At 40.8% G+C, this 24,407-nt stretch overlaps 1 protein-coding gene across 1 annotated transcript in view; it reads left to right on the plus strand.

The window, feature by feature from the left end:
- Ncapd3 (non-SMC condensin II complex subunit D3) overlaps positions 1 to 24,407 on the plus strand; it is a 67,801-nt gene that overhangs the window by 26,193 nt on the left and 17,201 nt on the right. Inside the window, exons 14-24 of the mRNA XM_028763931.1 lie at positions 364 to 437; positions 933 to 1,067; positions 2,824 to 3,044; positions 7,728 to 7,919; positions 8,251 to 8,348; positions 8,458 to 8,573; positions 12,568 to 12,675; positions 15,152 to 15,266; positions 15,359 to 15,469; positions 17,497 to 17,735; positions 18,540 to 18,619. Coding sequence (XP_028619764.1) covers positions 364 to 437; positions 933 to 1,067; positions 2,824 to 3,044; positions 7,728 to 7,919; positions 8,251 to 8,348; positions 8,458 to 8,573; positions 12,568 to 12,675; positions 15,152 to 15,266; positions 15,359 to 15,469; positions 17,497 to 17,735; positions 18,540 to 18,619 — 1,489 coding nt within the window. The remainder of the gene's footprint in view (positions 1 to 363; positions 438 to 932; positions 1,068 to 2,823; positions 3,045 to 7,727; positions 7,920 to 8,250; positions 8,349 to 8,457; positions 8,574 to 12,567; positions 12,676 to 15,151; positions 15,267 to 15,358; positions 15,470 to 17,496; positions 17,736 to 18,539; positions 18,620 to 24,407) is intronic.

The following is a 24,407-nucleotide window of genomic DNA, read 5'->3' on the forward strand; positions in this document are numbered from 1 at the left end:
CCTCTATATCCACAGAGCCATCTTTCCAGCTCCTCTTACTTAACGAGTTACTAACTGATCTTACAATTCTCAGTTTAATTTAGATTAAGACAATCTATAGAGAACAACTTTTTTAGGTGCTTAGCAATCCCAGAAGCTTTTAGAGGAGAAAATTAAAAGGAGTCACATATTACCTCGCCAGATCTTTAAAAGGCCTCTGGGTCATTATAAGTCTTATCTGTTTTCAAGACTTTTCTGACCTCTCCTTTCTTAGAACTTAGAATAATTAGTGAGTTTCAGCCAATCCTGTCTTCTCAGTGTTGTGACATGTTAGGTTGTGCCTGGTCTTTCTCAAGATGGTGACTCGTTGGTGTTGGTCCACAGAGAGATGCTTCATGACAATGCTGAGAAAAAGAACCAAAGATGAGAAGATCAATGTCAGGAAGTCTGCACTTCAGGTGGGAACATGAAAACTCAGAAATGCCACACTCATTACTTAACCTGCTTTTCATACTTGACATTGGCACTGCCATTTATAAGCTGTAGAACTAAAAGAACTGGCTGATTTTTAAGCTTTCAAATTTACTTAGTGGCTTTTTAAGACACACAATGTTTGTGGGGTGTAATGGTACATGCCCATAATCCTAGCCCTCAGGAGGCAGAAGCAGACATCCGAATTGAAGCAAGTTTGAGTTTGGGGCCAGCCTGATCCACATAATGAGTTCTAACTCACCCAGGGGAACCGTATAAAAAACAATTTTTCAGTAGGTTCGTGAAGTTGGTTGTAATGTTCAGTTTTCCCTAGAGAGTCCATTCAGAAGATGGATATTATAGGGAAGTAGGGTTGGTCCCTATCTCCAAAATGTTGACAACGCAAACTGAAGTGTTTCTTTGTCTTTGTTTACTCTTTCTGCTTATGCCCTATGCATGCTATTCCATTTTGTACCTTTCAGGTGTTAATGAGTATTTTGAAACACTGTGACGTCTTGGGCATGGAGGAGGACCTGTTGATCCTGCAGGACCATTGTCGAGACCCTGCCATATCTGTGCGGAAGCAAGCCCTACAGTCTCTTACAGAACTTGTTATGGTGAGGAGTGTCACACTGTGTATAGAATGCTTGGAGCTTTACATCAAAAGCAGTTCTGAGTTGGTTTTAATGGTTCACACTTATAACATTCATAAGGCTGAGGCAGGAGGATTACTGTGAAGTTGAGACCATTCCAGTCTACGGTATACCCCATCTCAAAAAAAAAAAAGTTCGAGACTTGTAGGCTTTAGGCTAGAGCATACACTTTGTATGCACAAAGTGCTTGAGTTTAGTCTCCAACACCAAAATGGGTCAGGAGTAACTGTACACAAGAATTACCTGTCACTAAATGTTAAATAAACCATTTAGAAATTCACTGGAGCCTGCTATAGGACTAAACACCATCAACAGGGGAATAAAAAGAGATATGGCAGATGACTGCCTTTTTAAATTGAACTAGGAACTAATGGTAAACAATGCTATGCCGCTTCTTGATTTTTATCTTAAATCCCAGCTAGAAGAAGAAAATAATAAAGTTTGACTTGATTTTAATTTTTATTTATGTATATGTGTGCATGTCTGTGTCTGTGAGTATGTAAATGCCTGTGCAGGTGCCCACAGGGGTCAGAGACATCATATCCTGCAGTTGATTGTGAACCAGCTAATACGAGTACTGGGAACTGACTACTCTAGAAGGGCAGCATGAGCTCTAACCACTGAGCTGTCTCTGTTAGTTACCTTCTGTTGCTGTGGCAAAACACCAAAACCAAAAGCAACTTGAAGAAAGGGTTTATTTTTGTTCATAGTTGCAGAGAGTGAGAGTCCACTGTGACAGGGAGCCGTGGCATCAGTCAGCAGGTGTTGTGATGATCTGGAAGCTGAGAGCTCACATCTTAACCCAGCAGAGAACAGACTGGAATGGGACTAGGCTTCAGCAAGGCTGTACCCTTCCCACTGTAACCTTTCCATACAGTGCCAACAACTGGGGACAGAGTCTTCAAATGCCTGGGCCTAAGGGACATTGCTCATTTTAAACATCACAGCATCTCTTGAGCCCCCAAAACAAATTATAAGGTCAACTTGATTTAAAAAGGCCTAGATTAATTTTTGTCACTTAAGATTTGCAAATAGTACCAGAAGAGTTTATTCATTACTATATGTAATTTATTTCTTCCAATTAATTGTCTGTTGAAATTTTTTTAAAGGATGACTATTTTTATCAGAGAAGGCATTAAAGAATCCATAACTTTAAGATTTATTTTTATTATTTAAGTATGTGTGCTCATGCAGTGCCCATGGAGGCCAGAGACATCGGAGCTTCCGGGTCTGGAGGTAACTGAGTTGTGAGCTGCCTGACATGGGTACCGGGAATCCAGCTTAGTCAGCTAGACGACCAGCAAGTGCAGTTAACTACTGAGCCATCTCTCAAGCCCTAACAGTGCATATTTTGGCTTTTTGAAGTAAATATTATTTGTTACTGGTTTTAAATAACCAAAATAATACTAGTCACTAATAATAAAATAATGGTTTTAATTTATAAATTTAATATTCATTGATTGATCATAAGCTGGAGGTTACAGTTTGTTTTTTCGATAACTTTGAATGTTGTCTTGGTTTCTGTTTTATGTTTTATTTGCAACTAAGTGCAATTATTTGCAAACACTTAGGTATAGTGCCAAATATTATGCCAAGGGCTTCCTACCCCCTGTAGGTGTGATCATATTTAGCATGTCTTTTCAAATTCCAACTGAAACTTCAGTGGCTTGTATCTAAACTTGTATTAATGTCAGATCTTCTGCTATGTCTTCAACCTTAGGCCCAACCTACATGTGTCCCAGTCCAGAAAGCCTGGTTGATGGGTGTTATCCCAGTAGTTATGGACAGTGAGAGCTCAGTGCAGGAGAAGGCCTTGGAGTGCCTGGACCAGCTCCTGTTGCAGAATATTAAGCATCACAGGAAATTTCACAATGCGGACAGAAGCCAGGTGCTTGCTTGGGACCTACTTGCTCTCCTCACCAGAGAAAGCCAAGATCTGAGGTACATTGACTGTATCCCTCAAATTTCTACTAGAAGGCCAAGTGCTATTTCGTTGTGTTTTAAAGAGTTGCTTTTTATTTTATGTCTATGAATGTTTTGCCTGTGTGTGTGTGTATGTGTGTGTGTGTATGTGTTTGTGTAGCTAATGGGTTACTTGATATTTTCAGCCCTTTGGTATTAACACTTTACCACTAAAAAATGGCTTCATCTAGTCAGTATTTTCTCAGTACCACCTACATTTTTGCTAGGAGAGATTCATTTAAGGGAGGGATTTATTCCACAGCAGAATCTACTTTCTCACTCTTGTTATTATCTTAGTTTCTTTCTCTGTTGCTGTAATAAAATTCCCTGACAAGAGTCTTAAGGAGGAAATGGTTTATCTTGGCTTACCTGTGCGTATTATGTGAGGGAGCCACAGTAAGAAAGCAAAGAGCAACAAATGCCGGTGCCGAGCTTTGTCTCCAATGAGTGCCGCCAGGACCCGGCCCACGAAATGATCCTGTCTTCCCATTTCATTTAATGCAGTCTGGCATTTAAATGTGAGATAATCTCTCACAGGCATTCTCAGATGCTGACCATAAGGGACTCCCTCATGAGAAGGCCTAGAGTCTTACCTCTTAGGTCATGCCAGACTCCGTCAAGTTGATGTGTAACTACCACCTAGTCTTAGGTCCCCAGGGTTGCCCCAGTTTTAAACAATCAGCTCCCTCTCAAAAGGGTTTCCTTAGATATTTTTTAACTTCCTAAACATTGGGCTCGTTGGTATTCCATGTTTTCCTGCTATAATGTATATCTACATGATACATTACCTTCTAAGTATCCTATGATATGCATTCTCTAATGCCTGATAGGACACGAGGACCCTTTAAATGCCTACTCTTCAAGTACAAATGCTTGTGTTTACAGACTATCTATAGCTTCATTTCAGTCCCATTTCTTAATGTTTTCAAAGACATAGCTATCTGATTTCAAAATGAATAAAAATAACTGCCAAAAAGGAGGCTGCTATTGCTCTGGCACAGCCTAAAGCCTACCTAACCAGCCACCCAGCCTAGACACACTGAATAGGTGTCACAGCCTCCTCTCAAAGTGTCTGTTGCCACAGAGGAAGAGACTATAACACTATATTGTCAACTAAGCTAGAGACATCCAAAAGGAGGGAACCTCAGTTGAGAGAATGCCTCCATAAGTTCCAGCTGTAGGGCATTTTCTTAATTAGTGATTGGAGGGCGGTCCAGCCCATTGTTGGTGGTACTATAACTGGGCTAGTGATCCTGGGTTCTGTAAGAACCCAGGAGGAGCAAGCCACAAGGAGTAAGCCAGTAAGCAGCACCCCTCCTTGGCCTCTGCACCAGATTCCTGCCCTGTTTACATTTCGGTCCTGGCCTCCTGCAGTGATGGACTGCAGTGTGGAAGTGGAAGCCAAATTAACCCTTTCTTCCCCAACTCACTTTAGTCCGGTGCTTCACGGCAGCAATAGACAATCTAAGTAAGACAACTGCTCTTATAAAAGGGGGCACAGTCCTCTAGAATTTTTTTTTTTCAGAAATGTTAAATGTGAAACTGTAATGAGTTTAGTCCCTCATGTTTGTTAGGTTCAGTATGACAGCATATCACAGTCTGCGTGTCTTCAATAGTCGAAATTTACTTCTCATAGTTCTGGAGGCTGGCAATCCAGGTTAAGGTTCTATGCTTTCTCTTAGGCCTCTTGTTGGCCTGCAGACAGCCTTCTGTCTTGTTATGCCCTCAGAGTCTTTTCTCTGTACCTTTATGTTCCTGGAAACTGTAGGAGTCCAGTCCCCTCTTGTAAGGACACGTCACATTTTCTAAATGTGACCCCTAGTGGCCTCCTTTTGACTATCTTGGTTCTTTTATAGGCACCGTCTCCAAATGCAGTCATATTCTATTCTGAGATTACAGTGTTGGGTCTTTTAACATAGGGATTTTAGGAGGGCGCAGGCCAGTGCATCACACACTTCTAAGGGAAAACGTTGCGTCTTCTTTTCCACACTGAACCTAAACAGTTGCATCCTCGTGGCATGGTGAATATGCGTAGACAGATCAGCAGCAGCTGCTGTGGCTGCGCGTTTCCCTTATAAAGCTTGTTTTATATAAACTGACAAATACAAGAATATCCTGAGGTGCTAAGATGTAAGATGGTAGTAGGCAGCCAGGGCTGTATTCTCCTGAATTATTTAGTATTTGTAGAAAGAGAACTTCCAGGAGTGGGCTATCTTGTTCCATCTCTGAATTTGTGCCGTGAGCTCCCTGCTTGCTTCCTCCTGAGGATGCAGCATGCAAGGCACTGTGTTGGAGCAGAGAATGACCTCAGCAGACACTAAGCCTGGACCTTAACCTTAGATTTCCCAGCTTTTAGGGTTGTGAAGAGTAGATTCTGTTCTTTATCAGTTACACATTTCTAGATGTGTAAAAGCAACTCAGAAGACCAACAAAGATGAACCACAAAAACCACAGGAAGGACAGGCTGGAGAACCGGAGCCCACAATAAAGGATGCTTCTTACTCTGTGAAGCACTCGTCATAGAAAATAGGGGACATGAGAAGCAGGTCACAAGCCAAAGTGGAGATGAGCAATAAACAGATAATTAACCTGATATTAATCTTCTCTAACAGGCAAAGGAGTTAGAAATAAAACAGGTTTCAGTTTGTTAAAATGTGAGACTAAAGTCTGTACCACCCACTGCCTACACACCCACGCTGACCCAGACATACATACATACATACCCACCCCCAAGTAGAACAATTAAAAACAATAGGGTTAGTGGAATAAAGAACCCCATAAACAGTGATATACAAGATTTATGTTAAGTTTGTTTATCAACAGAGAACAAGTGCTTTAAAGGATAGCTGACCTTTAAAATGACTTTCTATTTAAGATTTTTTTTTTTAATTGTATGTGTATCTGCATATCTTCTGAGGGTGCATGCACTTGAGTAAAGGTGGCTCTTGAAGCCAGAAGACCTCAGATCCCCTCCACCTGAAGAAGCAGTTAGTTGTAGGCTAGTCAGCCTGCTAGGCGCTGGGAAACAAACTCTGATCTTTTGCAAAAGCTGTGTGGTTTATTCACTGTTGAGACATCTCTGCAGCTCTCCAAACTGACTTGAAAGCTAATAAGGAGCAAAAGGACAGTCGTGGGTGCATAAGATGCTATGTGCTACGATAGCACCTCAGCGCCACGAAGGCTGGTGTGAGCGTAGGGAGCCTGGGACCCGATTAAACGGCAGCATAATAATACAACATTCGAAGAAGCTTCTGTTAAAAGCAGAGTAGCAAGGAGGAAGTGGCTAATGAACTTAAATAGGGAGGCAAGGCTGGGATTTACATCTTAGGAAATAGAGAAAACGGGTTTGTGCTTAGAGACCAAGAGCCCCCCCAAACTGGAGGGTGAGAACACAGGCTTATGTGAAGTGATTCAAATCACAGGTATTGAGGGCAGAATAAGGGGAGGCAGTAGAACAGAGGAAGGAGGCCTCAGAGCTGCTTAACAAGTGTTGAGGGTGGGGAGTAGAGACCTTAACATTTTAAGTGCTCATTTTCAATACCCCACTCTAAAAGCTGAAAAGTTGTCGGACATGACACCTTACTCTATTTAGGTTGCTCTTAGCCTATTGGAAAGTTCACAAAACAAACAGTTTTGGTAGGAAGCCTATTACAAGAGCGCAAAGGGAGGATATAATTGCATTTTGTTATTATTTCTTCTCTTCTGACTTCCCTCCATCCATCCCTTTTCGTCCTGCCTTTTTTTGGGAGACCGAAACCTGGGTCTTACACATGCCAGCTCTCCAGCCCCAGGAGCTGTGCTGTTATATCCTTTCAAACATTTGATGTGGCATAAGCTCGTGAGTCTTACCATCTCATTCCATGCTATGGAAAGAAAATAAGAGATGATTTTAAAACAGCAGTGAAGGGCCCTGGGTAGTGAGTATGTATGGCAGTGTGCTTGCCCCGCAAGCGTGGAGACCTGCATTTGGATCCCCAGGGCTTACTCCCCTGAATAAAGATGACTGTGATGGTACATGACCTAGTGGCGGCACTGCAGAGACAAAGATCTGCTGCCCATTATGTGTAGTTGAACCATGACTTCCAGGTTCAGTAAGAGACCCTGGCTCAGGAAATAAGGTGGAGAGTGGTTGGGAAGACACTCAACATCAACTTCAAGAACATGCATGTACACACATGACATATAGGAACAGTAAACATGAATACTTGTATATTGGATGCATTTCCAATTTTTTTTGTGTTACCAAGGTATACCAAGTTTCAGCTTGTTTGCTATGTCATATTTAAATGCTTCTCTCCAGCCTCTCATTAAGTAAGAGATGTTTATTATCTTCTGTTATTTTGTTCTTATCAACATGGACCTACCTATTATAATAAGCTAAATGTGTGGAAATTTTGAAAGAGGTGGTTTTTACATTTTTTTCTTTGTTGTAAATAGTATTTTGTGAGGGGGTGGGGAATAAAGACAGTTTATTCTGAAGGGGAAATTAAGACAATATCTTGTTTGGTATCAGATATGCAAAGAGCCAGACTCACTGCAAGGATATTTTATATACCAAAGAAATCCTGGAGATGCAGAAGTTGATACCCTTTCAGTGAGGGTTAGTTGGAACACTTTTGTATATTTCTAATTACAATTCTCCTTTCCCTTCTCTTTTTCCAGCCGCTATTTAAATAAGGCTTTTCATATCTGGTCCAAGAAAGATAAATTCTCATCCACTTTTGTAAACAGTGTGACATCCCACACTGACACAGAACATTCTGCACCAGCCTGGATGCTGCTCTCCAAGATCACTTGCTCATCACCCAAGCTGGACTACACCAAAATAATGGAGTCGTGGGAGAGACTTAGCAGGTTTGCATGCTTACAAAGTAGCCGCTAGCTGGAAGCAAAGCTGTGGCCTACTTCATAGCTGTCGCTTTAGATTCTGGCTCAAGCATACGCTTGAAAAACAGGATCTCATTTAAGCAGGTTACCTTTGTCAAAGTTCATTAAGCATCATAGTGTTCTCAGACCTCACAGTTAAGTCAGGTTAACTACTGACTTCTAATCCTAACAGTCCAGAGGAAATGAGTTTTGTTGTAGTTTTGTATTTGGGGTTTTGGGGGTTTGTTGTTTATTTGTTTGTTTGTTTGTTTTGGCAGCATTCTGGTTAATTTGGCATTCTCTCCTTCCTTTTCTCTAGAGAACATTCTCCCAACTCAAACACCTTAGGCTATATGCTGTGTGTCATTGGGCATATTGCAAAGCATCTTCCCAAGGACACCCGGGACAAGATAACTGGTGAGTTAACAGACTGTTTTGAAGAGGCCTTGCCCTTCACTGCAGCGGCTTTTATAGCTCTGCATGATTTTCTAAGCAGTTACATTTTAAGTTTTTTTCCTTTTCTTAGGTGTGATCAAGACCAAGCTGAATAGATTTCAGTGGTCTCTCGAGTTGATCAGTTCATCTATTGACACGTTGCAAGGACTTTGCAGGGCATCTGCAAAGACATTGCTGGAAGAGCAGGTATGGCCACACACCTTTTGTGTGTTTCCAACTTTTCAAACGTGCTACTCCATTTGACATCTAAGAAGTGTTCTCTAAGAATAGAGGGCGTCGAAGGATGTGTAGTGCACCACAGCTCTTATTAAAGGTCAACGCCTGTGTATCTAGCAGCTGACATCCCTAAAAGCTGACTGCTGCAGGCATGGCTCCCTTAGATAGCCCCACTGTAGCTCCAGGCACAATGCGTGCCTACTGATTGGTATTTGTCTTTCTGGTAATGAATTGGCAAGGTTATCTTTTAATAAGTGATAGCCTTACATTCTAAGAGCAAAATTCTAGTAATTTTCATACAAATCTAAATACATGCATTATGTGAGACAATTACTTTGACCTCTATGGGAAATTTTTCCTATCAGTATTTTAAGTTTTATGTATTTGATGTGACTGTGATAGCACATGTGTGAAGGTAAGAGGACAGCTGATAAGAGTCAGTTCTGTCCCTCCACCAGGTGAGTCCCAGGGGTTAAACTTAGGTTGTCAGGCTAGGCAGCAGGTACCTTTATTCCTTGAGCCATCTCAACAACCATTATCACTTTTTAAGTTATTTTTATTTTATGTGCATTGGTGTTTTGCCTCTATGTCTTTATGGGCATGTTGGATCCCCCAGGACAGAAGCAATTGACAGTTACAAGCCACCCTGTAGTTTCTGGGAATTGAACCCAGGTCCTCTGCAAGTGTAGCCAGTGCCCCAAGTGTCCCAAACTGCTGAGCCATCTCTCTGTATCTAAACAATTATTTTATCAATGCTTTCTGCTTTTATCATGAGATATGCTCTTTTATTTTTAACTTTTTATTTGTTTGTATGTGTGTTTTTGTGAGTGAATGTCGTGTGTGTGTGGGGGGGGGTGACCATGGAGGCCATTAGATTTATTGGAGTACAATACAGAAAAATACAGCTGATACTGTGTTGCTTGGTGGTAGTTGCAAGGGACAGTAGCACATACACTACTGATGGCTGAGCTGGGGTTAGAAGGAAGGTCTCTGGTCCCTTCCTGCCATGCTTACCACCAGCACTCTCTAGAAAAAGTCATCTCTGCCATGGGCTCTGCCTGCGAATACCCATGGTCATCAGGCCAGTTGATTATGTTGTTATTATAGCCTGGAAGAAATCCAAAACATCTTCAGATTTAGAAACAAGGACCTAAACTTTTGAAAACTTGATTGGAGTAAGAAACCAGCCACTATTTATTTCTGCCAACACCTCTCTTGTCAGGCATTAGTAGAATAAGGCCTGGAGATCCTTCTGGCATCCTAGGGAACTTGAGTTCATATAAACACACTTCTCTTTTTCCTTTGTAAACAAACATTCTATATTTTATTAAGAACAAAAAATGATTCAATGTAGATAATCAATATACTGCTGAACAGTAGTGTATGGGCCTTGGTCATTTTGGGCATCTGTAAGATGGATAAGAGTTGGTCTTCTGTGACTGTCATTAAACTCTTGATGAGAGCTTGGACTATATTAATGAGGAAAGGAAGTGTCTAGACTAAGAGGGACGGTGGCCCTGCTCCTTGTCCTATGTGAACTAAGGTGCCATTTTCTGTGCTACCTCTTTGGAAACGTGTTAACAGATGGACTTTATGTGGAAGACAGTTAGATGAGGGGTTGTGAAGCAAATTATATAGCTGAGGGCCTGCCTGGTGGACGGTTTAGCATGGAAGACATTATGTGAGACAGACTGCTTGTCTGAATTTATGTATGTGAAGGCATAAAAGAATTGAATTTATTTAGTATACAGAGATGTCCCAGATATAGAAGTGCTTAGATATTGGAAGACAACAGATTTCAGCCCACTGGAGAAAACTTACTGAAATGTAAATGGAGTTTAAGAAACTCTATTAGTTATTAAGTCAGCCCCCCCTCCAACCAAAGTAGAGTCCTATAGATAATTTAATCAGCTCTTTCACAATTACTGGGGGATTACCCCTAAATCTATTTTTCTAATTGCTAGACTGTCTACTCCCCAGGTGCATTACCCAAGAACATGCTGTTTGAATCTGGCCCAGGTTACTTCTGCTCCTGCAGTCTGTCCTGAGGGCTGGGGCATTCCACTCATTCGTCTAGTCTGTCACGTCAAATGGAGACCTCCTGTTCGCTCCATCTTCATCCTCCTTCATTCTCCTTTCTTTTACTTTCTCCTTCCTCCTCATGGTCCCTACCTGCAACCCTAGACCTCTAGCCCATTTGCTGAAACTCTGCCTTTTCTACTCTTCCAGTAACTGGCTATAGCCAATTACTATTACTATTAACCAACAGTTTTAAGTTGGGGACCACAGTTTACATAGCATCACTTGCTGTACAAGAGGATCTGCTTGGAGGCCAGAATTTAGCATTTGAATATATGTAGCAGCACTAGACCAATGCCCAACACTGAAATGTGCCTAAAATAAAAGGGCCTGCCTTGCTTGGTCCCTGTCCTGGTCTTTGGAGGTGCTCACAGGATGCTGTTGCACAGCCTGACATGAGCTGTTGTGTAGTGAGAATCTCTGAATTGTTTGGCCTTGACAGCATTCTCAGGATTAAGGCCTGTCCATTTCAGGAGCTCTTTTGGCCAACAAGTGATGGTTAGGTTATTAAGATCATAGTTGTAATTATTTTTGAATAATAAACACATGCAGGGCAGTTCTAGTGCACACCTTTAATCCCAGCACTAAGGAAACAGGCAGAACCTCTGAGTTTGAGGCCAGCCTGGGCTACAGAGCAAGTTCCAGGACAGCCAGGGCACAGTGAAAGCCTGTCTTTAAAAAAAAATAGTGATAAAGACAGTAATTTTGAGAAATGCTAGGCCTAGCCAGCTTATTTTTCTTGTGGTGGTGATTTCCTGCTGTTTGGCAAGTGCTGATGTGACATTACATTGCTGTAGTGCCCCGTGCACTGGGTGACTCCGAAGGTGGTCTTTGAAAGCACCTGACATACATGTCACAGATAATGACATTGCAGTACAGTTATCTCCGAAGTAGAAGGATGTGTCCTGATGTTTCTTTCTGTGAGGGAGGCACTTAGCTCTACCTAAGTATTTTTGGAATAGTCTTCTAGAGAAAATGAAGTATGAGAATTCTGAGTTTTAAGAATGCCCTTGAGCACAGAAGTGTCATTATGAGTGTCAGGAACCCCTGGAACTTTCTGTAATCATTAAGAAAGTGAAAACTTGTACCTAATATATTACAGAAGAATAGCAACTGCATTGTCTATGTGTGTGCATTTGTGTGTCTGTCTGTCTATATCTGTCTTGGTCTATGTGATCTGTGCATGTGCACAGGGGTCAAAAGAGGATAGTTGGGTGTCTTCTTCTGTCCCTACATACATACCCATTTTGGGGCAGGGTCTCTCCCCTGAACCTAGGGCTTACCCTAAGCTAGACTGAATGCCAACAAGCTCAAATGATCCTCTTATCTCTGCCCTGTTTGGAATAGGCATTCATGGGACTGTATGGCTAAGAGTGTCTAGCTAGGTAGCCAGCCACACTGGCCTGAAAATCTCAATTTGCCTAAATCAAGCTAGAACTCAGAATCTTCCCACCTCCACCTACTAAGTCCTGGCATTGCCATACCTAACCCAACATCAGTTCTTATTATGTATATTTTAAAAGTAAAGTGTTAGTCATAAAGCTCATTCTCTACCTGTGTATGCTACTATTGTCATTTTTCCTCTGCTGTTGGAAGAACAACACTTATAAACCTGAGAACTAGATTTTCCTACTTGCCTTTGCTCTTCTAGAGCAAATACAAGAGGAAAACTATTAGGCACAATGCTCTTTCAACATTTGACTTAGCTAGTTCAGGTTGGCCAGGTTGCTATGAGTGTTTTATGGGACAGTGCTGGGAAAGGTGGAAACCCTCAGTGTGGCAGCCGGGGTCTCCCATACCTTTGACGAGCCTGGAGGTTCTAAGAACTAGACTAGGTGAGTCATCTGAGACATGAGACCCTTCAGAGCTGACCTGTGAATTACAGGAACTACTGAAGCAGGTGTGTGGGGACGTGCTTTTGACCTGTGAGGAACACCTCTCTAACATTCTTCTAAAGGAAGATGGGACAGGGAACATGGATGAAGACCTGGTGGTAAGCAGCTGCTTTTTCATAATCTTTTTTATAGCAGGGTTTTTCATGTAATGTGAGTTTTTGATACTGTTGACAGGAAAGGGGCTTTTATACCTTACTTTTTAGGATTTTTTTATTTTTATTTTTTATTTGCATTATATGTTTGGGTGTTTATGTTGGGGCAGAGGGTACATGCGTGTGAATGTCGATACCTGTAGAAACCAGCAGAGGTCATTAGATGCTATGGAGCTGTAGTCACAGGCATTTGTAATTGAGATATGGATGCTGATCCCCTGTAAAAGTATCTTTTATTCTCCTGGAGTAATTGTCATCTCCAGGGCTTACTGCCTTGGTCTGCTAATGTAGGCCTAGTCCTGAAACCTTTTAGCCTCCGAACAATCTGATGTAGACCTAAAATGTTTTCAGCCTCTCAGACTTGCTGCTGAATAAGCTAACCCTTTCTTGTTCTTTCTGAACTCCAGCTGTTCTGGTTCAAAAGTCTTCTCCAAGCTGACTGATTCAGTATGGCTTCTTTCTCATCTCTGACTTTTTGCTTTGCTTGGCCTCATACGAGCTTTAGTAGTCTGTTCCAATCTCCTAGCTCCTTCTCATTCTCTGACTCATTCTGTATTCACCTGTGTCTAGCTTGTTCTTTCTCTGCAACCTGTGTTTGTACAACTGTCCTAGTAAAATTGTCTCCTCTCCTGTTTTCTCTCTGAGCTCTCTTAAGTAGCCTCTCTATCCTGTTCTGTCAAATCTTTCTCTGATTTGACACTTTGCCACTCAGACATCACTTTCAAACATAGGTGCTTGCTTCTACAATTTTACCCTTAAACTTTTCCTTCAGTGTTTGGAATTAAAAATGTATACAAAGGGCCTGTCTGTATTCTAGCCAAAGGGATTAAGGGTGTGTACTAAGGCTGAGCCACACCAAAACTAGAAACATGTTTTTCAGTAAACAACACAATCTCGGGGGTTCATAGTGTGATCAAATATCCTGCAATAGTTCCCTGCAAGAACAGCAAGTGTTTTTAATCACTGAACCATCCCTCCAGCTCCTATTTGTCCTTTTGACTTTTAAAATAGTTGTGACATGTCTTACACTAGGGGATAGAACTGAGATTTTGTAATGTGCAGAATGAAAGGGGAGATTTGACCAGTGAGGGCACAGATGCCCTTGGCTAAGCCAGTTATCTTAATGGACACCCATACAGGAAGAGACCCCTTTGAACATAGGAGTCAGTCAACAGAAATTCTGGCGCTGGCATCAGACATTATCCAGTAGAAGAAATAAGCTGTGGTTTTGATGCCCTTCAACACGAATCACCATTTAACTAAACCTGGCTGCTTTTCTCTTCTATTTAAATGAGTAGAGCTGCTCCTGTGTTCAGCTCCTGCTCTGCCAGCTCAGCTCTTGTAGTTGAGAGTGATTGTAGACCAGGGTTAGAGTTGTAAGGGGAGGCCACTCTGTGCAGTAGACAGCAGAGGGCTTGGCTTCTCAAGTATCAGGCACCGCCCACACCAGTATTACAAAAAAACAGAAAGGAACCAGGGCAACTAAAAAAAACACCATACTTTATGATCAAGACGTGTGCTACTGGCTCTCTTTCTGCAAGGTTAAGGAGTTATTTTTGTTTTGTTTGAGTCAGGATCTTGCTGTGTTGCTTGAGCTAACCTTTAACCTCTAGGCCCGAGTGACCCTCTTCCTGTACTCCTTCCCTAGTAAATAAGATTGTAGGCATGCGTGTACACCTGACCCAAACTCTAAAATAAGCCTTTGTCTGACATCTGACTTTTTGATAATGCTTTTCCATCTTTGGGGTAAGGAAAAAACAGTGTTATTTATATAATAAACTGATGTCATTAGAAACCATAAATAGTGGGAGCTGACTGTGTGGGAAGATTTATATGTGTTCTGAGTAGGAGTTTAAATAGTAAACTAATGTGAAGGACAACTGGGAGTTATGTTTTACAAGTGTAGATTGAGTTTACATGCTTCTAAAACCAAATTTAGTTAGAAGTCTAGGAATCAGACATAGGGCCTTGGGCAGGCTAGGCCAGTGATTGCTACCATGAGCTAGACTCCCAGAATGTGCTCTCTCAGTGTGGATTTCACCACTAGGAGAATCAAGCAGTAGTCTTCAGGGCTACTCTAGAAATAAACACTCACTAAGGGTACAACACTCGGCACAATTAGCATGAAATCCGTAGCTTTCACATGGCGCCCGTCCAGTCTTTAAAGGGGTAACACCTTCCATCATAACATGATCATCAGTAGAAGCCCCGGTTATTCACAGAAATGTATGGGTTTAGATGACAGAACGATATTTGTCATCCTAATTTGGAATGAGTTTATTAAGCAGCAATTTTTTATTACTAGCAAAAGTTGTATTCTTTTTGTAGTTTGTGAAACAAAATGTTCTTTTGACATGTTACTCTAGCTAATGTTTATTTTCTTTTTGCCTTGTTTTTATTGCAAAATCCATTCTCTTTGCAGGTGAAATGTATTTTTACCCTAGGAGATATAGCCCAGTTATGTCCAGCCATAGTAGAGAAGCGAGTCTTCCTTCTAATCCAGTCTATTCTGGCTTCCTCTGCTCATGCGGATCACTGTAAGACCCTTGAAGTCATACTCTGCACCATTCTGTTCTGAGGCTCAGTTAACTGTCTCAATAATAAGTCCTTTCCTCTTCCTCCCCTGCAGTACCATCCTCTCAAGGGACCACAGACATCCTTGCCAGTCAACCTCCTTCCCAGGCCAGAAGCTCTGCTGCCATGCCTTCTGTGATTAGAGCACATGCCATCATCACTTTAGGTAAGGGTACCATGTAGGGAAATGTGGCGGTAGTCTGTGTAGCTTATGTGTGTTCTGAGTACTGTGCTATGTGCTGCTGTGGCTAAGCCTGCTCTAGCTTTTAGGACTTTAAAAACTAACTCTGGTGTGCGGGCCCACCTCTGCTGATCTAACTGCCTGCTCACAGTGAGAGCCCTTGAGACTGTCACTCGTGTGGTAATTACTTCTCTTATTGCTGTGATGAAATACCTTAGAGGCAGCTTTAAGGAAGAGGAGCCCATTTCAGTGCACATTTCAAAGGGTGCTCTAGTCCAGTTTACAGAGCAGAAGCATGGTAGCAGTAGACGGAAAATGAGTCAGACTGAGATAGGATCTCAAAATCCGTCCACCACTGACCTGCCTCTACCCTGACCTCACAAAACTCTCATCAGCTAGGATGACAAACCAAATATTCAATTGAATGAGCCTAAGTGGGACATTTCATATATAAACCGTTATAATATCCTGGGAGGGTTTTTTGTAGCATTGTTTCCGTATTTTTTGAAATTGACGGCATAGCTCAGTATATCTATCAAGAAGTGTATTTGAGAGGTTGGAGAGATGGCTCAGTAGTTAAGAGCACTAGCTACTTTTTCAGAGGACCCAGGTTCAATTCCCAGCACCCACATGGCATCTCCCAACTGCTAGTAACTCCAGTTCTAGGAGATCTGATGGCCTTTTCTGATCTCTTCAGGCACCAGCCACACAAGTGACATATGCAGACAAAATGCCCATGCGCATACAATAAAATACAATTAAGAATGCCAAGTGCACTGCTACATGCCTACAGTCCCAGTGCTAAAGATTCAGAGACTGACAGAGCGAAAGCACAGTAGTCTGGGAAATGAGCCAGGCTGAGGTAGGATCCTCAAAATCCCTGAGGCTCACTGGCCTACCAGCCTAGCCTACTTGGTGAACTTCACCAAGGCGAGTAAGAAGCCCCATCTCAAAGGGAAGATGATTAGTGCTTAAGAGCAGTAGAGGTTGTCTTCTGACCTCCACTGATACTTATGTGTGCACATGAGTCTGCACACACAAAATGAAGAACTGAAACAGATAGTACACAAAGTTTTAGGAATGGAAAGTTTGAAGCTCAGTTTATAGAAGGGGAATGTTTATTTAATATTTTCCAGAACTGAAAGATGAGCTGTGAGCACCTTTCTCCACCAGCTCAAGTAGTTTATCATGAAAACACTGACTTCTGGCTGTAATTTGAATATTCCATCTTTAAAGTGATAGTTAATAAGTGTAGTTTTGAATAGTGGCCTTTGTTGTTGCTGTGGTTTCGTTTGGGAGTTTTTTGATTGTTTTGTTGGTTTGGTTTGGTTTTGGTTTTGTGACATTGATTATTTTAAAAATGCTTAAACATTACGAGTTAAGAGTGAAACCTTCCCAAGCCACAAAGCAAACATACTAGTGAATATAATTTGGCCTTCTTCTAGCTGAATAAGAAATAAAAGAAATGAGACAGCATTCATTCCTGCCTATCTAGCTTGCATTTCTAGTGCAGTAGGGGTATTTAGAGCATGTATATAACCAAAAGCAAAATGTGTTAGGTTTTTTGCTTGTTCTTTGACTATTTGTGTTTGTTGTCTTGCTTGTTCCTTGACTATTTGCATCTATTGTATTGCTAGTTCCTCAACCTAGAATTGACCTTAATACTTACATGTAATTAAAATGGTATAAAAGCAAAAAGGAGGGGGGGATAGGGGGTTTCTAGGGAGGGGAAATGGGGAAAGGGGGTAGCATCTGAAATGTAAATGAATAAATATCCAATAAAAAGTAAATAAAAATTTTTAAAAAATGTGTTACATTTTACTGGCCATTTTGTAGGCAAGTAGGTAGCTATAAAATTCAAAGAGTGACTTTAAGTGGAAGATGATTTTATTGTTAAGTGCTATTTTGAACTTCCTAATATTTTCATTTGTTGTTTGTGATTTAGGGCATAATTTTACTTTATGTAAAACACATAGGCTGTAATCTAGACATCTTCCTCTCTTTTGTGATAGGTAAACTCTGCTTACAGCATGAAGACCTTGCAAAGAAAAGCATCCCAGCCCTTGTGCGAGAACTTGAAGTGTGTGAGGATGTGGCTGTCCGCAACAATGTCATCATTGTGATGTGTGATCTTTGTATCCGGTACACTGCCATGGTGGACAATTATATTCCCAATATTTCCCTCTGCCTTAAGGATTCAGACCCGTTTATCCGAAAGCAGACACTGATCTTGCTTACTAACCTCTTACAGGTATGTGTGGGAGTCAGACTCCTTTTCCGCTCTCTCATGGCTGGTTTAAGGAACTATTCAGTTAATGGGAAATGTGCTTGCTTTGTTAGAGAATTCCAAGATGATTATTCTCACTTCCGGTGAGAATATTTGCACAGCAGTCTGGTGGAGCAGTACAGTTCTGTCAGCAGATCTGCAGAGGGAAGTGCTTGGGGACAGGTGACTAGAGTCCAGGCTCTACTGCTTTTGACCACACCCATGTGTTTCAGTCCTAGCGGCTCCTGCTTTAAAGTGTTGGTCATACTTGGAATGCACTGTCTTCCAGCATTGCTGTCAGAGTCCAGTGAGCTTTCAGGCTGTTTTCAGTCTGTAAAATGTCTTGAGCTGCAGAGCTATATAAAGCATTTGGTATCTGTGTACATTCAGAGCTTGTAGATAGGCTGTAACAAGAAAGAAGGATTTGATTATTTAAAAAGAAGGCATTCGCTAACTTATATATCCGTTTTACAGATTCATAAGGTCATCTCATCATGTATTAGATACCTTATAAAGGCACCAGTGGACCTGCCCATGAAAGCCATGGTCTTTGTGTAATTCCCCTTATAATGTAGACTTGATAACTTTTTGCCCAAATATTCCTCTGTGTGCTTACAAGGCTATTAGGAAGTAGATACTATCTAACCAAACTTGTGTCCCAGACAGACCAGTAGCCAGCAGGTGGGGTATTACATAAAAGGAAGCCAACAAATGTCTGTGCAACTTGGTGTGTCTAGTGTTTACGTAGTGAAGTCCATCCTGAAGTGTGCTGTTTTTGTCCTTGTACAGGAGGACTACGTGAAGTGGAAGGGCTCTCTGTTCTTCCAGTTTGTCAGCACTCTAGTAGACTCACAGCCAGACATTGCCAGGTAATCTTGCCTCTGGTATGCACTATCTTTCCTTTCAGAGTAGTCTACAGTTGTTTGGGATTTGGTAAGTTTCTAATAATTACTAGAAAATCTTAAAATGCTAAATGTTAGAACAGATCTTACATATGCATGTTTTGGGAGCAAAACAAACCAAAACCAAGCAGGCTGATAACTAAATAAGCTCAGCATTAACCATACTGTGGGCTTACACTGTGCCCTCACTAAGAAGTAGTAAAGAACGCTCTGTGCCTTGTCACTTCTACTGTGTACTATGAAAGACATTAAGTTGTGACTCTCCTAGTGATTGCTAGATCATAAAAAAAAAAAGATTCATTTTGACACAGTGATTCAGCTTTCTGTTCAGTTCAGAAATGGTGAGGGAGGAAGAGAGTCTAGGAACCATGAGTGGATGCACAGTGAGAAATGCAGCGCTCACATTACAAAGGATAGGGGTGTTTCTTGAGAATTGGAAGGGAAAAGTATTACTTTGCCATTTTGTAATTCTTATCCTTGTATTTTTCCTTTTAAAGACTTATTTTCAAGGGGTTTGGAAATGCTCTGATAGGATTTGCTACTCCAGATTATGCTGTATGAATAATAATTTTTAAAGCAAGTCTTCATTTGGAAAACAGGATGCTCAGTGCTACAACAGAAGCCTCCACAGCAGGCGAAAGGTCTTCACTGAGTTCATTAACTATAAATAGCTTGTGCTAATAGCAACCTCTGGTTCTAAATTTGGTCACTGATAATTTAGTCTACTTTCCATAGAAGAGTTTCTGTTAAGTTCTTTTGGTGTAATTTTGAAAGGAGGAACATTTCACATAACAAAGTAGCAGAAAATTAACCTTCTAATTAATACCGTCTAGGGCCAGAAGCAAAAAAGCTGGGGCCACCAGCTTCTTCTTTGTGTAGTTAGGGAAAGAATGGGATATGCCAGTCCTATGTGACTTTAATGTGCTCCCATAGGCCCCTTGTGGCCAGCAGTCTTCGTGGTCTGCAGTCCAGGCCTGGCAGAAGGGCTCAGAAAAGTTTAACCGAGTTTAAACATTTCACAGTATACACACATGTTGATATCACATGGTACCCCATAAGTACGTACAACGTAGATGTATTGATTGAAAATAGTACATTTTTAAGAGTTGAAAAGAATGTATTTAAAGAAGAGCATTAATCACTGCGCATAATGTTTACATTAGTTTCTCTATGTGAATCCAGATTCTCAGGGCATATAGGTCAGAAGGGAATTCATTCGGTCAGATAAAGAGATACTGTACTCTGGTGAAACAATTAGCACCTTTAGAACCTTGATACTCTCACTAAAGGTTTTTATTATATCTTATTTCCTTCTTATGCATATCTGTGTGGGGCATACGTGCCACAGCATGCATGTGATGGGTGGAAGACAACTTTCAGGAGTTACTTGTCTCCTTTCACCATGTGGGTCCCAGTGTTAACCTCAGGCCATCAGGTTTGCTGGCAGGCCCTTTAGCCATCTCACCAGCCCCTAAATCTTTCAGTTTTATCTCTACTGTCTGGGTTTAAACCATGATTTAAAAGTGGACAGGAGTTTTTCTCTCGTAAAAGCTGGTGTGTATATATATTCTAGGCCAATGGTGAGGCGTATGTACTTATATTATGGATTAGTTTCTCTGTGTCTTTATGCCAAGTTAGAGTTTATCAAGAGTAATCTATTAAATATATGTTTTCTGGCCCAGTTGGATTTCCTGAAGATTCTGGCATGAGGAAATTGAGGAAGGAAAATTAGGGATGGACACTGAAGCCCAGGGCCTCATACATGTTCTGTATGTGTTCTACCACTGGCCTGCATCCTGACACTTCTTTAACAGGCCCATATAAAACCAAGTGTTGAGGCTAAAAAAATTGTATGATAATATTTTGTTCTCTGTCCACTAGGTGGTGGCTTTGTAGACTGGTAGTCACAGAATGATAGCCAAGTAATAAGCAGACGGTTTAATAGGCAGTTGCTGCAAAATTAAGCTCAAACAAAATATAACTGAGGGAGAAAAAGAAAGAAAACCAAAGGTGTCTTGGCTTGGGAGACAAGGAATCTCCACTCCATAGAGAGCACAGTGAAGCTGCAGAACCAATGGAATGGGATGGGGGCATCCAGACACCAGAAGGATAGGCAGGGTGTGTACAGGGGAAGTGGTTGAATTCAATACAGTGACATGGTCCATGGCATGTTCACAGAGTAGTAGCATGAAATACAAACATAGGTCACTGTGGGTAAAGAAGTCTGGAAAATGGCAGGTGTGGGTGACAGTTGGGTGCCTATGTATGAACATTGGAGATCCTGAGTCATGATCTGGGATTGAGAGAAAAATATCAAACTACCAGAGTACAGTAAACAGTAAAGGCTGTGGTGCTGGACTAGCCACGTGTCTGCTGCTGAACCCAGTTGCCACTTCCCCATGCCTTGCCTTCTCCTTCCTAGAATTTGCATTTAAGTTTCTTTTAACTTTTCAGCAAACAAAAAAGTTAGATCCTTTTCTCCAGAGTATCAAGACTGAAACGTGCTGTTTTAGTAAAGCCTGGGGTAGATGGAATATAGAGATTAGACACTCTGCATTCACTGATTTCAGCTTCTCCTAATGGAAGAAAGGCTTCATGGCAGCTTTCATTCCTGCACATGCATTGTTTATGTGTAGGCTTTATGTGAACATGCACACTGTATGTGACAGTTAAACATATGAACATATGTGCCTAGTAGTAACTCACCCCCCAGTTACCTCTGCTAATCTACATTCCCACCCTAAACCCCAAGAAGACCAGTGTTTGTCCTAAGATCAGATTAAAGCAACCTCTCTTCTTACTGATTAATTAATAGAATCATAATTTGAATTCAGATCTGAGAGGAAAGTTCAGGTAGATGTGAGAACACTGCTCTAGTAAGTAGATTGACCATAAAAAGACCATAGAGGGTAAATTCTTATTCTTCATTTCCTTGGGAGATTTGTTCTCCATTTAATGGCTTTCCCTATTCTGGTCACAGATGGTTTACCACAGTAACATTAGTTCAGAAAGAACTGCATCTGATGTTGTGACCTTTGCCTTTCAAATGCAGATTTCTAGACAAAATAACCTGTAAAGAATAACATGGAGCCAACCATGGTGGCTCATGCTTGTAATCCCAGCACTCAGGAAGTGGAAACATGCTCAGGAGTTCAACTGTTTATCAAGGGCAAGGTGAACATGGGCTACTTGAGATGCTGTCTCAGAGAAAGAGAGTACATTGAGAACTCAGAGATGACAGGTGTTTAAAGCAGACCTTAAGTGAGAGTTTCTTAGGAACTTTCTTTTGTCATACAAAGCTGTATTTGATTCTGTATGTGGAAGTCATCCTAGACAGAATTGGGCTGTCTGTTATCCTTTCCCACAGCTCTTTTCAACCTTCCCTTCTGGCCCATATCCATTCTTTCATGACACCTGCCAACCTGCAGAAACACTCTACCAGGGACCCAATAGTCATCACACTTACCTAGGACACAGAGTGAGTACCAGCAACAAAAGAACAGAACATCCACTCAACAGAGACAAAGCCAAATATCTATGCAACAAACACTTCAGTCATGCTTACTCTAGATGCCTAGATCCCAGGGCAAAATCACAAGCCTGAGCAGCCAAGACAGTTTGCCTCCTCCAGGAGCCATAAACCCTATTTGCAATAAGCCCTGAGAAAAGCAATTTAGCTGAAATACAAGACAAAGACTTCAAAATAGTAATTATACATGTGTTCTAGGACCTTAAAAGGATACGAATAAATGCCTTAATGAAGACCATGAAAACAAATACAGTTAATGAAATAGTGAAAACAATTCAAGACCTTCAAATAGAATTTCACAAAGAAATAGAGTCACTAAAGAGAACCTAAAGTGAAATAAAACTGGAAATGGAAACCTCAGGATGTCAAACAAAAACCTCAGAGGTAAGCCTCACCAACAGATTAAAAGACTTGGAAAAAAGAATTTCAGGTCTTGAAGACAAGATGAAGAAATGGATAGCTTAATCAAAGAAACTGTATCTGGGAGGCAGGGTGTGTGAGGGAGAAATCCAGGCACAAAACATCTAGGAGGTCCAGTCCAGAACATTATAAAAATACCAAATCTATGAATAATAGAGGAAGGCAAAGAAACCTGGGTCAAAGACACAGAAAATATTTTTAACAAAATTAGAGAAGAAAATTTCCGTAACCTAAAGAAGGAAGTGCCTATCAAGGTACAAGAAGCATACAGAACACCAAATACTGAACCAGAAAAGAAATTCCTCACAACCCACAAGAAAATGCTAAATATATAGATCAGAGAAATGACATTAAACACTTCAAGTTCAAAGGAAAAAGCCAAGTTGTATGTAAAGACAGGCCTATTAGAATAACACCTGCCTTTTCAATGGAAACTCTAAACACCAGAAGGGCCTACAGATGCCAGCCCAGACTACCAAACCCAGCAAAAGTATTAATCACAATCAACAGGGAAAGAAAAAAAATTCCACAATAAAAACAAATTTAAGCACTTTCTACCTACTAGTCCAGATATATAGAAGACACTAGAAGAAAAACTTCAGTCTGAAGAGAAGATAACTATATCCAAAAGGACAAAATAAATAAATAATCCCAGAACAGAGTTGTCGAGGGAAGAACTCACCACCACAACAAATAACAGGAGCCAGAAACATTGGTCATTAGTAACTCTGTTAATGGTCTTAGTTCCCCACATAAAAAGATAGAGACTTACAGATTGGATTAGAAGTCAGGATTCATCTTTCTGCTGCATCCAAGAAACGTACCTCACCATCAAGGACAGACATCAACTCAGGCTAAAAAGGTGGAAAAAGGGCATTTCAAGTAAATGGACCCAAGAAGCAAATAAGCATAGCTATTTTAATATCTGACAAAATAGACTTCAAACCAAAACTAATCAGAAGAGATGGGGAAGGACACTACATACTCATTAAAGGAAAAATCTACCAAGAGGACATTTCAATCCTAAACATTTACACACCAATTCATAAAAGAAGCACTACTACAACTAAAATCACATATTGACCCTAACACAGTGGTAGTGGATGACTTTAATACCCAACTCTCTCCAGTAAACAGGCCATCCAGATAAAAACTAAACACAGGTGTACTAGAGTTAAATAACATCATAAATCAAAGGGACCTGGCAGCTATTTACAGAACATTTCACTGAAACACTAGATAATATACTTCTTCAGCTCCTCATGGAACTTTCTCCAAAGTTGACCACATATTAGGACTCAGAGCAAGTCTCAACAGATACAAAAGTAGGATAACAACCCAGTTCCTATCTGACCAACATGGATTATAATTTAATATCAACAACAACAGAAATACCAGAAATACAAATTCAAGCAAACTGAAAACTCACTGGTGACTAAAAACTGAGCCAAGAAATAAAGAAGGAAATTACAAATTCTTAGAATTGAATGAGAATGAGAACATAGTATACCCAGCCTGTGGGACACAACCAAACAAACCAAAAGACAGAGAGACATTAATAAAATTAAAGATTAAAGGGGAAATAGTACAGTAGACTCTAAGAAAATCCAGACAATCATAAGGATATAGTTTAACAAACTTTGTTCTACCACACCTGAAAACATAGACGAAATGGATCAATTTTTATATATATATATGTACATACAGACATATATATATGTATATATGTATATATGTATATGTATATTTAAAACAGTTTAAATAGATCCACGAACTCTAGATAAATAGCAATAATTTTAAAGTATC

Source organism: Grammomys surdaster, unplaced genomic scaffold (assembly GCF_004785775.1).
Source record: "Grammomys surdaster isolate TR1022 unplaced genomic scaffold, NIH_TR_1.0 140, whole genome shotgun sequence".
NCBI lineage: Eukaryota > Metazoa > Chordata > Mammalia > Rodentia > Muridae > Grammomys > Grammomys surdaster.